We start from the raw sequence: 15023 nt of genomic DNA, 5'->3' as shown, positions 1-15023 counted from the left end.
CTAACGAAACAAGTGTATCAAGGTAAAGTAAATGGCAACGTGCCCAGAGGTAGACCGCGGAAAGAATGGTTAGAATGTGTAAATGAGACCCTACTTAGAAGAAACATAAGAAGTCACAGAAACACGAGAGCCTGCATGAAAAAATGCATGGACATAAAAGAAGCTAGAGAAGTATGCCATGAGAGAAAAGTATGGCGGAAAATAGTTAATAAAAAGAGTGTCAGTAGAGTGAACGACGCCTGAAACAAAGACCTTGGCTATTAATGGACCCAAGTGGGGAACCTTACATAACGGCTTCGTGAGGTTCTTCGCTTGGGGTGATTGCTAGAGAGATTGATCAGCAACCTGGGTCGGAGCAGTGTTGCGGAACGAACGTGTTATTTACATAAATAGCACGAGAATTCTGGATCAATCTGAAAAATCTCTATCCGATCCACACACTACTCCTTTACCCTGCCGAGTGAGTCACGCCTACCCCGAAAGGGAAATGGCTTAATGGTGTAATAATAATAATATATTTAGTGAATTTCCAGGGTGACCAGATGACTAGGTAGGAAAAGCAGGACACCCCACTCCTTACCACCTCCCACCATTAATTCTTTTCTGCCCCTAGCCCAATTTGGCGCGTTATTTGAAAATTAAAAGTGATTATCCTGTGATTATAACCTGTGAATAATAAATATAGAAAATGAAACTCACAGTGACAGATTATTATTTACGAGACTAAGAAACTCAAAATAAAACTTAAAAAATTTAATTAAACATAACCTTGCAATGGTACTTACGTTAGATTTGTACAGTGACAGTGTCATAGGAACACTTTCCCCTTTGAAAAATGCTCTAAATCTGATAATTTTCTTTTTATAGAAAAAAGTCATAAGGATAAATTGTTTAAGTTTCTTAGTACTATGAATAACTGCAGATAGAAATTTGAAATCTTAAAAAAATTTGTTTTCAAAATTTTTGAAAATGCGCTTACTTTTTGAATTTTGATCAAAAATATCTGGTTTACGAACTTGTTCTTTCTTTTTAGGCCTCAAAAAAGTGTTTTAAAGCAGAATCCAATCTGTTAAATTTTTCAAAAGTTATCGTATCTACAGACTACAGACTACAGACTACAGACAGACGGACAGGCAGATAAACAAATACCTTCTGAAAAATCGTTTTTTCTGACACAGTGAGTCTCAAAACGTTGAGATTTGATGAAAACCGACAAAGTGAAATTTAACATAAAACCAATACCTTCTCATTATGATGAGAATGTAAAAAAGCTGATATGATTTCCAAGAGATTTGTCGAGCCTAGTTTTTTAATTAGATTTTCAATTTCTTTATAAATAAACAAACATGGCAAAAAAAGGCCCTTTTTTCTACTTGTCGTTCCCGCTGCTCGTCCATAAAAGTTAAATTGTTGAAATCGCCTACGTTGCATAAGGTCACATCAGTTAAAGATGCTCCAATATTAGAATATAAACAAAAAAAAAATTTATAAACGAATTATTTGTTGAAAAAATGTTTTCTACTACTTTCCATAGTTATACGATTTTCAAGTTATATTGCGAGAATTTTGAATGTAAGCAATATTATATTTAAAAACATTTCTTTTAATATTATAATTGTTTATATTATAAACAAATTTATTGAACAAATGTAGTAATCAGGCATTTTTGACCGAAAAATTAGTTGTTTTTTTTCTATTTCAACTTTTTTAATTAGGAACTTCAGGATAACTTCAGAAAAATTAATAATTTTGTGTTCAATTGTATGATTTTTTAAAACAAATTTGATAAATAAATTCATTATTAGGGCATCTTACGACATAAAAATTCTTATTTGTCTGTCAGACTTTTAATTGGAATCTTCATAATAAATTCTGCAACATTCATGATGAGTTGATAAATTTTATGATTTTTAAAAACAAAATTTAACAAATAAATGTATTATTTGGGCATCTGTCATTGAAAAAAAAATTTCTTCTGTATCAGTCTTTTTAATTGGGAACTTATTGATAACTGCCGCAACATTCAAAATAGTTAATAAATTTGATGATTTCTTTAAATTAATTCAATAAATAATGCATTATTCGGTCATTTCACTATGAAAATATTCGTCTTTTTCAATGTCAATGTTTTTATTAAGCTGCACCATAATAATTCAGTTTGCAATTCTCTATTAATTCGTTTTTTGTGCCACAGTCTTGAATTCGCTTAAAATATTTCTGGCGCCTTCTTAGATTCTTTTTTGTTATTATAAGGCTATGGTAATACAAATGACGATAAAACTGATATTCTACTGTTTCTCCATTTTTCTCGCATCTTTGAAATTCGTGTCAGGCAAAAATCGTTTGCATTTTGCGGTACTATAAAATAAAATAGAAAGTCTGACATGGAAAAATAACAGAATTTTTCCGTCGAAAGATGCCCCAATAATGCATTTGTTTATTAAATTTGTTTAAACAAATCATAAAAATGATTTATAAATTATGAATTTTGCTGATGTTATCATGAACTTCCTAATTAAAAAACTTGACATGGAAAAAAACAAATTTTTCTGCAGACAAATGCCTGATTAATGTATTTGTTTATTGTATTTGTTTAAAAAAATCATAAAATTGATAAAAAAATTATAAATTTTGCTGAAGTTACTATGAACTTCCTAATTAAAAAAGTTGGCCTAGAAAAAAAAAATTTTCTCTAGGCAAATACCTGATTAATGCATTTGTTCATTAAATTTGTTTAAAGAAATCAAAAAATTTATCAACATATTATGAGTATTGCTGAAATCATCATGAACTTCAGAACTATAAGGACTAGCATTGAAAAAACCGAATTTTTCTGCTAACAAATGCCCGAATAATGCAATTGTTTATTAAATTTTTTGTGAAAACTCGCAAGGTTAATCAACAAATTATGAATTTTTCTAAAATTATCATAAAGTTTTTAATTAAAAAAATTGAAATCGAAACAAACGAATTTTTCTATCGAAAAATGCCTGATTACTGCATTGGTTCATTAAATTTGTTTATAATGTAAACTGAATTATTAAGCAAAATGTTGTGAAAACCTATCTGAAAATACTGATTATCACAAATCGTGACACATTCGTTACTCATCTCGGGAACTACCGATTGCCGTAATTCTCGGCCCACATTGGACAATGATAAGGTTAATCAGCTTAATAGTAAACGCTGTTGACGTTTTTTTTGCGCCTCTAATTTATTTGAAAAGGTTTAAAATTTTACAAGTTTAAGGAACATAATTAAGGCGTTGATAATGACGACTAAATAGAGCCCACTTTGGTCGAAAATCTTTTTTTACAGTTAAAATTTCTTTAGATTTTAGCCTATCCATGAATTTTAGAAATATGTGACAAAAATAATTTAATTTTGGCACATAACGTGGCTTAAGTTGAGCTAGTTGCAAAAAAATTATTATGACCACTGAGTAAAGCTCATTTTATTTTTATTTCTATTATTAAGCCTTGATTGGCATTGACGCAAAATGCGTCAATCTTCTTTTTTCCTATTTAACTTACTCCGATTTTGCATTCAAGTCTTCCTCGGAGGTTTTTGAGGTCGCTGAATCCGAATCTGAAGTCAAAATTCGAAAATTTAAAATAGCGGATCCAATATGGTGGACGAAAATACAAAAAAAGACTCGATTTGAATCAATCTCGGTAATGACGGGTTTTTGGGTTCGCTGAATCAGAATTTGAAATCGAAATTCGAAAATTTTAAATAGCGTATATTTTCGTCCGCCATTTAAAATTTTTGAATTTTGAATTCACTTTCGGGTTCAGCGACCCCAAAAACCCGTAAGTACCAAAATTAAAATTAATATCAAAATTCGAAAATTTTAAATATCGGATCCAATATGGTGGACAAAAATACAAAAAAAACTCGATTTGAATCAATCTCGGTAATGACGGGTTTTTGGGTTCGCTGAATCAGAATTTGAAATCGAAATTCGAAAATTTTAAATAGCGTATATTTTCGTCCGCCATTTAAAATTTTTGAATTTTGAATTCACTTTCGGGTTCAGCGACCCCAAAAACCCGTAAGTACCGAAATTGATTCAAATCGAGCCGCTTTTTTGTATTTTCGTCCACCATATTGGATCCGCCATTTTTTATTTCTGAATTTCGGCTTCATATTCGGATTCAGCGATCCCAAAAACTCCAGGATACAAATTTTCAGGATAACAAATTTTTCTGCCCTTTTGGGCACTTTTTGTCGAATTCTCTCTGCTAGCGAAAGGGTTAAGTAAAATAATGATGAGGATTAAACTCGTATTTTATGTTTCGTGTGATTTTTTCATACTAAAATATCATTTCCAACGTGTTTACAGTTTTTAAAAAGTTTGCAATAACTCTTTTAATTTTTCTGGTAAACATACCAAAATTTTCGGTAAGTTTTAAGATATTTTACGTAGGCTTAAGGTATTTTTCAAGAATTAAATTTTCTAAGTTAGAGACCTCATCTCTAGCTTATTCTCTAAGTTTCAATCCTATGGCAAAGTTCCTATGAGAGCACCGCTAGGTCACTTCGAAGTAAAAGAAATTCTAAATTTATTTAATTTTTATATTATTTCACTTTTATACTGCTTTTGTTTTAAGATTGAATATTATTGTTTTGAATTGTTAAACAGTTTATAATGTTCTTGCTCAAATGACACGTGACACCGGGCACTTCAAAATCCAATTTAATTAACATGGGGAAATTTTGTATTTTCGAAAAAATGAGCTCATGTTCCAGGGTTTTATCGAACCGTGCCAAACTTTTTAGGGATTGAAGAGAAGTGTCTACGAAATAAAACCATACTAATTACTTTTATTGTCAACCCAGCCTCACCCTCCCCATAGCGCCCCAAATATGATCTAAAAATAAAAACTACATGTTTACGTATTATTGTTACTTTTTAACAATTTTCATTCTGTTTTTTATAAGAACAATTAATAATGAACAATTTTAATATTGACCATGACTTTAAAAAAAATTATTGTGTAAACTAATGTAAATTATTTAAACAATTATGTTTTGTCAATTTTCCAAATTCATAAAAATTCAGCCAGAGTTGTCCACTTTTTTCAAATTTGTACCCTATGCTACTTTTCGTTGAATAATTACATAATTTTTATTCATTTCTTCTAATGTTTAAGAAGTTTTTTTGTTTAAAAATTGTTATTTGCTCAAGCAGTGTCAATTACAAATCACTTGAAAAAAATCCAATTAAGAAAAAGAACCATTTTTAAATATATATCAATATTTAATTGTTAATATTTAAAACTGAATAACTTGAAACTGAATTGTTTGAAATAGAGAGATTGGAAAAGAATTTTTCGACGCAATTCAAGGATTTGAAAATGTTTTAAGATAATGAAAACAATTGCTCGAAATTCCTGTGAAATATAAATTAATTATTAATTTAGAAAAATTCTAGGGTGCTGAAGAGATATATAAAGGTTTTTAGATGACTGAAAAATAATTTAAAACCTGAAAGGATTTAAATTTTATTTTTAGATTTTTGAAGATTTTAAGCAAAAGATTGAGATTATTTTTGAGCTTTTGAAAAAGCTTCAAACAGGAAAAAAAATATTAAATTTTTCGAAGAAAATTGAAAATGATTTTTCATTCTAAATAATTAATTTCAGGAGAATATATATTAAAAAAACTTTAAAGGCGTTTCAAAATATTCAATAAAGAATCTGCAAAATTTGAAAGCAATTTCTTTTTAACTTTCCAAAAAGGTAAAATCAAAATGTTGAGTTTTAAATATTTGTAAGTGTTTTAGGGATTTTAATAGGTTTAAAAATAATGTAACAATTTTTTGAAATACTTGTGAAAAAAATCATTTCTTAATTTTTAAAAATAGTTTTAAAAGAATATTTTAAAACATTTCAAAAGAAACACAGCTTGGAAAAATGAATGACAATTGAACAATTGTTACTTTTTGACGACTTTAAATAAAGTTAATTTATATTCTAATATAAAAATTTTTCATCAAAAGAATTATAATCGTTTAATTTTTATTGTTTCTGAATTGAATATGATAGCTAGGATTTAAAAATTTAGAATCTTTGAAATGTAAAACTTATCAAAGTTTAAACTTTTCAATTTCGCAACTTAACGGCATTTCATTAAAAAATTTTCACTCAAAATGTGTCATTCGAGAATGACTGGTTCCTTGCTATTTGCAACAACAAAAACCCACGGTTATTTCTAAATGTAGTATAATTTATTGAGCTACACTTTCAGGATTATTATAATTAATATTTGAAATATATTAACAAAAATAAAGATTTAGATATCACTGTTTTTAAATAAAATTGTATTGTCAAACATTTTTTCTAGATTAATTTTGTACCGAGCCTGATTGAAATTTCTAAAGTGATAGAAGACGTTCACTTAAGTCTTCTTCAGTCCTTAAAATCATTTCCAAGATTACTGCAAAAATTCTTAAAGCAACCGCATGTCAAACCTTTTTGGGAAATGTATGCACATGATAGTGAAATTAATCGATTGCAACAAGCGTGTAACAATGGTATAAAAACTAAGAAAACATTAATTTAAAAAATCATTATGTATATTAGGAAAGAAAAAATATTTAAAAAATTATTTTTCAATTTTAGAAGTTGCTTTTTGCTTCTCGCAAATTCAGGATTACCTGAAAACTTGGGAACCTTTCCGAGACTTGTGGGAAGTGAACAAAGATATGTTTATAGAAAGGTGAGAAATTTACACAAGATTTAAATTCTATAAATTTTATTATAATTATTAAATTTTATTGTTTATTTCATATGAATATATATTTTAGATACGAAAAGTTAGATCCCTCAGTAGCCTCATTTGATTCAGATATAAGTCGTTATACCGAAATGTCAAATAATGTTCTATATCAAGATACTGTAGTCACAGTTAGATTTTTAGATATAAATTCTGAAAAACTTAAAACAGCTGTAATTGATCAATGTTTTATATGGCAACAGAAGTTTACTAATTTGCTATTAAAGCTCACTGAAGTTAAAGTGGATCACGTTCATAATTACGTAGTCGAAAGTAGTAAAAAGTATGAAAAAGCTACATATTGTGTATAACTTTTTAAATAATTCTTTTACTGAATAATCATTAATTAAAATCATAATATTTTTCTGTATAATTGCAGAATTAGAAAAATGCCAACAGATCTTGTTACGATGCAAGCAGGTTTAAAATACTTTGATAAGCTTATGGCTGAAATCCCGATAAAAGAGGAAGAGCTTCCCAAGATTCAAGAACAGTATCAAACTTTAGGTACAAGAAATGAATTTTTGTTGTCATTAACTTGCGTAAATATTTTACTATTTATATTGATATTTTAGGAAAGTACGAAGTGCAAATGACTTTGGAATTTAAGAGGCGAGTTAGGGATATCGATTCAATCTGGGCCAAATATTTAGAATTATTATCAGTGTGTGATGTTGCTTTATTAGAGAAAAAGGTTCTAATTTTGATAAATGTCATTGAATATAGAATTTCGCCAATAAAGTGTTGGGAAAAAATAATTAAATGTACTATTTTTGTAGGATGAGTTTAAGAATAAATTGTTACAAGAGGCTACACTTCTTAGGGCAAGCACTATAAGATTGGCAACGAGATTTTATGAGGAAGGGCCTTTCAGTTCTGAACGGCTTACAAAAGGCAAGAATTTTTTAATAAAATCATATTGTCCTTCACTATTATTTTATTTTTTGAGATTTCAATCTACAATTTTTCTAACGATTTATTTGAAATTTTATTTAATTTTTAATTTTTGAATAAGTTGAAATGTTTTTTGCAGATGCTATTCAATGGCTTGTGAACTTCCGTAAAGAAATGGCGATCTTAGCATCAAAAGAAAAGATATTGAAGGCCAATTTAGCCATTTTTGCCATCAGTCATCCGGATTCTCTAGAGTTTGACAAATTAGATAAAGTACGACATTAACGTATTGGTTTTTCCATATTTCTTTATTCAAGGGAAATAAGGGAATTAGTTATTGAAATGTGAATACATCTATGAAATAATTCATTGTTTATTTTAAAATATATAGGATGTCACAGCCCTTGAGCTCGTATGGGATTTAACCAACGATTGGGATCAAAGTTGGGAACGTTATAAAACTGGAAACTTCTGGACAATCGAATTGGATGAAATGAGTGAAACCGGAAACGTACTTTTCCGAAAACTAACAAGATTATCCAGAGAATTGAAAGAAAAAAATTGGGAAATTATTGATAGTTCGAGGTATAAGTGTCTATCCTGCATAATTAATATTTTTAGAATTTAATGCAAATTTTTCTTTAAAAAAATACTCAAAATGGCGCCAAAGAAGGATCAAAATGGGGAAAAGGTTAGTGCTGAAGGAAAAAGGTGAGTGTGAAAAAGAGAGTGATTTGACTAATGAACTTCCACGCCTGATACATGAACTTCGACCTCTGACCTATGACCTATTATGGCCTCTCACCTTTGGATTTCAATCTTTGAAATTTGGCCTTTGACCTTTTATGTTTGACCCCTGATTGCAATCTTCGATTTTTTACCTTTGATCACCTAAATCCTATTTTGAAAAATTGGGAACAAAAGTATGTAGCTGTTACAGAAGAGTTTTAACATAATTTTGATAGAACTAATCCATTAAAAACGTTCTGCAACAGGTGTTCCAACTTTGATCTAGAACTTTACCGTAACTGCGTTATGTCAATGTTCTAGATCGCTGTTACGAATGTTTTCTAGAACAAAACAGGAAGAATAATTAGTAACTGTTACAGAACAGTTGTTGCATAATTATTCTATAACTAACCAATCACAGATGTTTTATTATGTTTGATTCGACTTGATCTAGAACTGTGCCGTATCGGTGTTATGTCGACGTTCTGAAGCGTTGCTGCGAATGTGTTCAAGAACAAATTAGGAACAAAAGTAATTAATCGTGACATAACAGAAGTTACATTATTGTTCTAGAACCAACCAATCACAGACGTTCTATAAGATTTGTTTCAACTGTGATATCGAACTGTACAATAACTGCGTTATGTCGGCGTTCTTGATCGCTGTTTCTAATGAGTTATAGAACAAATTAGAAACGAAAATTAGTATATGTTAGAGAACCATTAATGCATAATTATTTTATAACTAACCAATCACAGATGTTCTATAACGTTTATTTGGACTTTGATCTAGAACTGTGCACCATCGGTGTTATGGCGACGTTTTAGAACGCTGTTACGAATGTAACAGCTAAACTAGTTTCGACTTGGATCTATAACTGCAACGTATCGGTGCAATGTCGACGTTCTAGAACGTTCTTGCGAATGTGTTCTAGAAGAAATTAGGAACAATAGTTAGTAACTATGACAGAACAGATGCTACATTATTGTTCTAGAATCAACCAATCACAGACGTTCTACAACATTTTTCTCCACTTTGTTCTAGAACTGACCGTAACTGCGTTATGTCAACGCCTAGAGAGCTGTTACGGATGTGTTCTAGAACAAATAAGGAACAAAACTGCGGTCCTGTTCATGAACTGTTCTAGAAATAAACAAATATATGCGTTCTATAACAATTTTTCCAACTTTATTCTAGAACAGTTTCGCCAGTGGAGTGTTACATCGAAGCTTTTCTAAAACACTATTGCAATTAATTTCTTTAAATTAAACATTTAATTGAGCCTTTTCATATTTTATATCGCGAAAAAAAGAATTATACTTAGTGTTTCGTATAAACACAATTTAGACGAGAAGAAGCAACACAACTAAAATTTTGTAATTATATTACATTTAGAAGAGTTCTAATGCTTTGATTTTGCATTCAAGCGCGATAACAATTAATGGTATTCAAAATAATTTTTTATTGGTGAAATAGTAATACACTATTTTTCTTTTACATTTCTTTTTTTTTATGTTTCTGAAGTTCTACAAAATCTCCAAAAATTATATTTTCCGTCGATTGTCGATTGTCGCTTTCTGATTGTTTGATTTCTGAGATTAAATCTAACAACCGATATCATATTACATTAAATTTTTTTAAATCAGCTTAAATCGGTTTTGCACACATGCATTCACTGCTAATGCAATAAATAATATAAATTCATTTTTCTAGATCACGTGTTGACAAATTCAGAAGAACTCTTCCGTTGATAACTGATTTGAAAAATACAGCGATGAGAGAACGTCACTGGAAAAAAGTGAAAGAATTAATGGATCAAGACTTTGATCAAAATGCGGTTGATTTTACACTGGATGCAATAGCAGAAATGCAGATGCACAACTTTGCTGATGAAATCAGTGAAATTTCAAATGCAGCGACCATGGAACTTGCCATAGAAGTGGTACATTAGGAATTTTCATTAAATTCTGAATAAATCTTTAATTTTTCATCGACTATACTATAAAAAATTATTTTTGAAAGAACCAGGCCTAAGATTGTCAAAAAATAAGTTGTTTTCTACAGTTTTCCTCTCTCCTGGCGAAACGTTCAGGCAAATGTGAGGACTTCTATGTAGAGAACGATTATATAATAATCTGTATTCGAATAACTAATACAAAAATATTGAAGGAATTAATCTAAAAAATAGACAACCTGCAAACAAATGATTACATTAAAAACCTTTCGTTTTATTTGATTGAGAGCCTTTTAAATTTCTTTGAAAGCTTTGCAATCTTTGAATTTAATAGAAAGGATTTTTATTCCCTTGAAAATTTAATTAAATTAATTTATTCCCTAAAGTTCTCTATACATTTAATTAATTTGGTAAAATCACCTAAAATCTTCGAAAAAATTTAAGGTCCTACCATATCCCTTTAAGATTGTGAAATTCTTTTTAATTCCTTGAAATAATTGGAAACCCACCACATTCTTTGACATCCCTCGACATTTTTGGCATTTTTTTAAATCCTTTGGAAGCTTTTTAAGTAACTAAAAATGTCTAAAATCATTTGACGTTTATTCATTCATTTATATATCTTCAAATCGTTCAAATCTGTACGAAGATTTAATAATAAAATCCTTTATATCTTCTTACATTACTTGAATTAGCGAGAAAAAAACTTGTAATGTTTGAAATCGCTATAGGAATACCTTGAAATTTTATTTTATTATATTTATTTTCCACAGTTCTCTACATATCCCTCAAAATAGAGCTTAAAATCTTTAAAAATTTTACAAATTCTTTGAAATCCCTTGATATTTTTGTAATCCATTGAAATTCTTTGAAATATGTTACAAAAAGTTAAAACATTTCAAATCTGGTAAATTCTTCGAATAATTGGAGGTCTTAAATCTTATGAAATTCTTCAAAAAATATAAAAATTGATTAAATTTCTTAAAATTCTTTGGAATATTTCAAAATATATAATGGTATGATCTTCAAAATCTATCAAAATAAGTAGCAATTATGCAAATCCCTCGAATATGAATTTAATAAAACGTATTCATTAAAGTTATCTATACTTGGAGGTTCAAGAATATTCTTTTAACCTTGCAACTTTTCAAAATACATTAAAATTCGTTAAAAGTTCAATTCATAAAATTTATTTCTGTAATTTTTCTAGAAGTTTCTTTAAATCGAGCCCTAAATCTTTTGAAATCACCCAACATTTTTACAATTTTTTAAATTCTTTATTTCGTAATTCTGTCAATCCTTTAAAATAGTTAGATATTCTATAAGTTCTCTTCAATTTTCTGAAATTATTTGAAATGCCATGATGTCTTTGGAAATCCTAGAAAATTGTTTGCCTTTCCTTAAAATTTGTTAAATCTCTTTAAATTCGCTTGGTATCTTTTAAACTAACTCAAAATCTGTAAAATCCTTAGACATTTTGTAAAATACTTCATAGCACAATAAATTCTGGCTGAAATATCAATAATTTGTTTGTATTTTCTCTATATATTGCAATATTTTTTTTATATTTTCATATTAGTTATTTGTATTTTTAGTTTCTTATCATGATTTTCTCTAATGATTTTTTTGAAATTGCAAAATAAATCATAACAATTTCGTTATAGGAAAACCTTAAAAACTGAATTTAAATTTCCTATAATATTTGTTCTTATGGCTGTAACTACCACAGCTGTGCTTTACGAACCCCTTGAAAATGTTTTAAAATCTGAAAACCCTGTTAAACTAAAAAATGTGCAGAAAAATGGAATGCTTTTATTTAACAAAATAAATGGGAATAATGGGTTTGGTAAGAACCAAATAATCACAAGATTATTTTATTTTTAGGGTCTGAGAAATATAACCCAAATTTGGAATGTGATGCCCTTGGAAATGATACCATATAAAGGAAAAGGTGTCTTCAAATTGAAAACAGTAGATGATATAAATCAATCATTAGAAGACCATCAAGTGCAATTATCTGCTATGAAATCAACCAAGTTCGACTGAAATAATGACTTTGAATATTTGGATGTTAATAATTGAAATAATTTTTAATTTTATTTAATTTTATTAGGTTCGTGGAACCATTTGCAATGCAAGTTGATAATTGGGAACGAGCTTTATCAACTGTCGGTGAAGTTTTAGAAATGGTTTTAATATTTCAAAGGGGATACATATATTTGGACAATATATTTAATGCAGAAGATATCAGAAAGCAGCTTCCACAAGAAACTGCTGATTTTGACAAATTGACAATTGTTTGGGCAAGCATTACATCAAGAATGGCTGTTGCTGCATTCGCTATTCCAGCTACACAGGAACCACGTTAGTCATTCATAATTTAATTATTAGTTTAACAATTTATATTAGTAATAAGTGGTGAATTGCGATCCCCTCCCCAGTGACGACAACCTACCAATTCCAAATGAATAGAATTATGTATCCTTATAAATTGATTATATATTTTCATTATTCATGTAAATTGATCAGTGATGCGTAAGTTACTTTTTAAAAGCAACTAGTACTCGTTACTGTATCGATTTAAAATGTTACTTTTTACAGTAATAGTAAGTATAGTTACTTTTTACATTCTCATCATTTATGATTGAGAAGGTGTCACAATTGTCAGAGATTTCACACCTTAGTTTTTCAATGGATCTGCACGTTTTAAGATCCTCTAAAGCCGAAAATCAAATTTTGGCGATGACATCTGTCTATCTATTTCGCCGTGCGTAAACGCGAAAACTCTAAAAAAAAATTTAGCGGATCAAACCGAACTTTGGCAGACTTTTTTTTTTAGGAAGTCTCTAAAAGAAGGAATGAGTTCGTCAGCCAGCCACTTTGTATAGAAATTCAAACAGTTAAGAGTATTTTCAAGATTTTTAAACCATTTTCAACTGAGAAAGCCGAACAATAAGAAAAACAATGCCTTTTGAAAATCCTATAACATGGTCATAAGAACTTTTTGGTTTCTCTCGAAAAATCTAAAACTATCATTTTGATCAAAAAAAAATAATGGAAAATTAAAATTTCAATTTTATGGTCAAATTAGGCAAGATGTTAAAAAAGATGAACAGACAAAAATTATGTTTCCGAAAAGATCTGAAAATTTGTTAAGCATCACTCCTTGATAGAGCGCTTAGTTTTTGTTTTATTCGTAAAAAATAGTAATTGAAAAAAAAATAATTGCGTGAATAACATACGCTACTACAAAAAATTTGGTTTAACCAAAAAAGAGCTACAAATTTGATAATAATTATTTTTTTATGCGATGCATAGTTTTTGTGTCAATCATGAAAAATGACATTATAAATGATTTTTTTAAATCTTTTTCTCCGATGAACCCAGTTTTTCGTCATAGCCACGGACTAAGTCAAGTGGGTGATGGGTGGAGGATGTTATAAGTCAATTTAATACGGTGTTTGAAATCTGTTGTGATGATGTTGTAAAAATAAAATTAGGAGCAAGGTGTAGTTAGGAATTCGTCCTTCACCTCGTTTATATACTTAAACAGCGTTCACGAGCGTTGGAGTTGGCGACAGTCACCTGTGGATGCTTTCTAAGAGTTACTATTTCTCACTCCACAGGTTTTCAGTCGCTTGCTTTCTAATGGTCGAGAAAGTTTCTTACAATGCGACAGGTATTTAAAATACCGCCTTCTGAGCTCCTGCCCATGCCCTACTGACTCCTAAATATAAAAGACGATCTGTGCAGCTTGTGTACACATTGCCTGTAGCCAAAATCACAATGTGATGAATAGATGCATGCTTCACATTCCTCCATATGGTCTTCTCTGCATGCCAGAACTCGCTATCTTATGGATCTTGTTTTTATAAGTCGACTACGAATTTCGGTTAAGTGGACAAGCCATGTCAATGATGCAGACTCTTCCACCTTTTTGTCTCGCATCAGGATATCAGGTTGATTGTCTTGAATGTAATAATCCGGTTGGATAGTAAAATCCTAATATAAGATGGAATCTTTATTTTCTAAAATAGCCATTAGCATGTATCTATAGAAAGGCATCCATTCTGTAAAGAGTCCTAGGTTCAGGGCAAGCTGTTGACATAATCAGCACCAGTCAACCATGACTTGATTTAACACGTGCTTGCAATCATTTCTGGTGCTGACAACCTTGTACTGTATCGCAATGACGAATGCTTCCGATTCTGGATACAAAAGATCCTTTCTCAGCCAAATATTGGATGCCTCACTATGCACTTCATGTTGATCTAACGTTTTGGGATGCTTGCAGTTTATAGCTCTCTGTATCCATTGTATTTCTAATTCCTCTATAGTTTCTGCCCTGATAATTAAGGCCACCTCTGAGGAAAAATTGAAGGACGTGCAGTCATTATCTTCTTATAGATGGTTCTGTAAAGCGCTACATCTCTTTTGCTGTTAAAACAGTCGCGCATTTGTATAACTTGTGACTTACACCATTTTTTTACATCTAAAATACCCCTACCCTCTACCAGGTGTATACATATGAAACCGGTATTGCCATTTAGCGGCCAGTAGGCAAACTTGCAGGCACTGTCGGAACTTACCATTTGTGCTAATTGGCGTATTGTCATCTGTCAACAATATCCAATACCAAACATTTCAAGTTTCATATGACATCGTG

General features: G+C 29.9%; 1 protein-coding gene across 1 annotated transcript in view; it reads left to right on the top strand.

The window, feature by feature from the left end:
* Positions 1–15023, top strand: part of LOC117174569 (dynein heavy chain 2, axonemal) — a 90379-nt gene that overhangs the window by 18427 nt on the left and 56929 nt on the right. Inside the window, exons 10-20 of the mRNA XM_033363793.1 lie at positions 6349–6538; positions 6627–6723; positions 6812–7063; positions 7160–7287; positions 7356–7474; positions 7560–7674; positions 7814–7947; positions 8066–8259; positions 10117–10345; positions 12242–12393; positions 12471–12721. Of these exons, the coding sequence (XP_033219684.1) occupies positions 6349–6538; positions 6627–6723; positions 6812–7063; positions 7160–7287; positions 7356–7474; positions 7560–7674; positions 7814–7947; positions 8066–8259; positions 10117–10345; positions 12242–12393; positions 12471–12721 (1861 nt within the window). The remainder of the gene's footprint in view (positions 1–6348; positions 6539–6626; positions 6724–6811; positions 7064–7159; positions 7288–7355; positions 7475–7559; positions 7675–7813; positions 7948–8065; positions 8260–10116; positions 10346–12241; positions 12394–12470; positions 12722–15023) is intronic.

This window comes from Belonocnema kinseyi, chromosome 6 (genome assembly GCF_010883055.1).
Source record: "Belonocnema kinseyi isolate 2016_QV_RU_SX_M_011 chromosome 6, B_treatae_v1, whole genome shotgun sequence".
Taxonomy (NCBI): Eukaryota; Metazoa; Arthropoda; class Insecta; order Hymenoptera; family Cynipidae; genus Belonocnema; species Belonocnema kinseyi.
The sequence above is the reverse complement of the archived record's forward strand: the minus strand, read 5'-3'. Positions and strand labels throughout refer to the sequence as shown.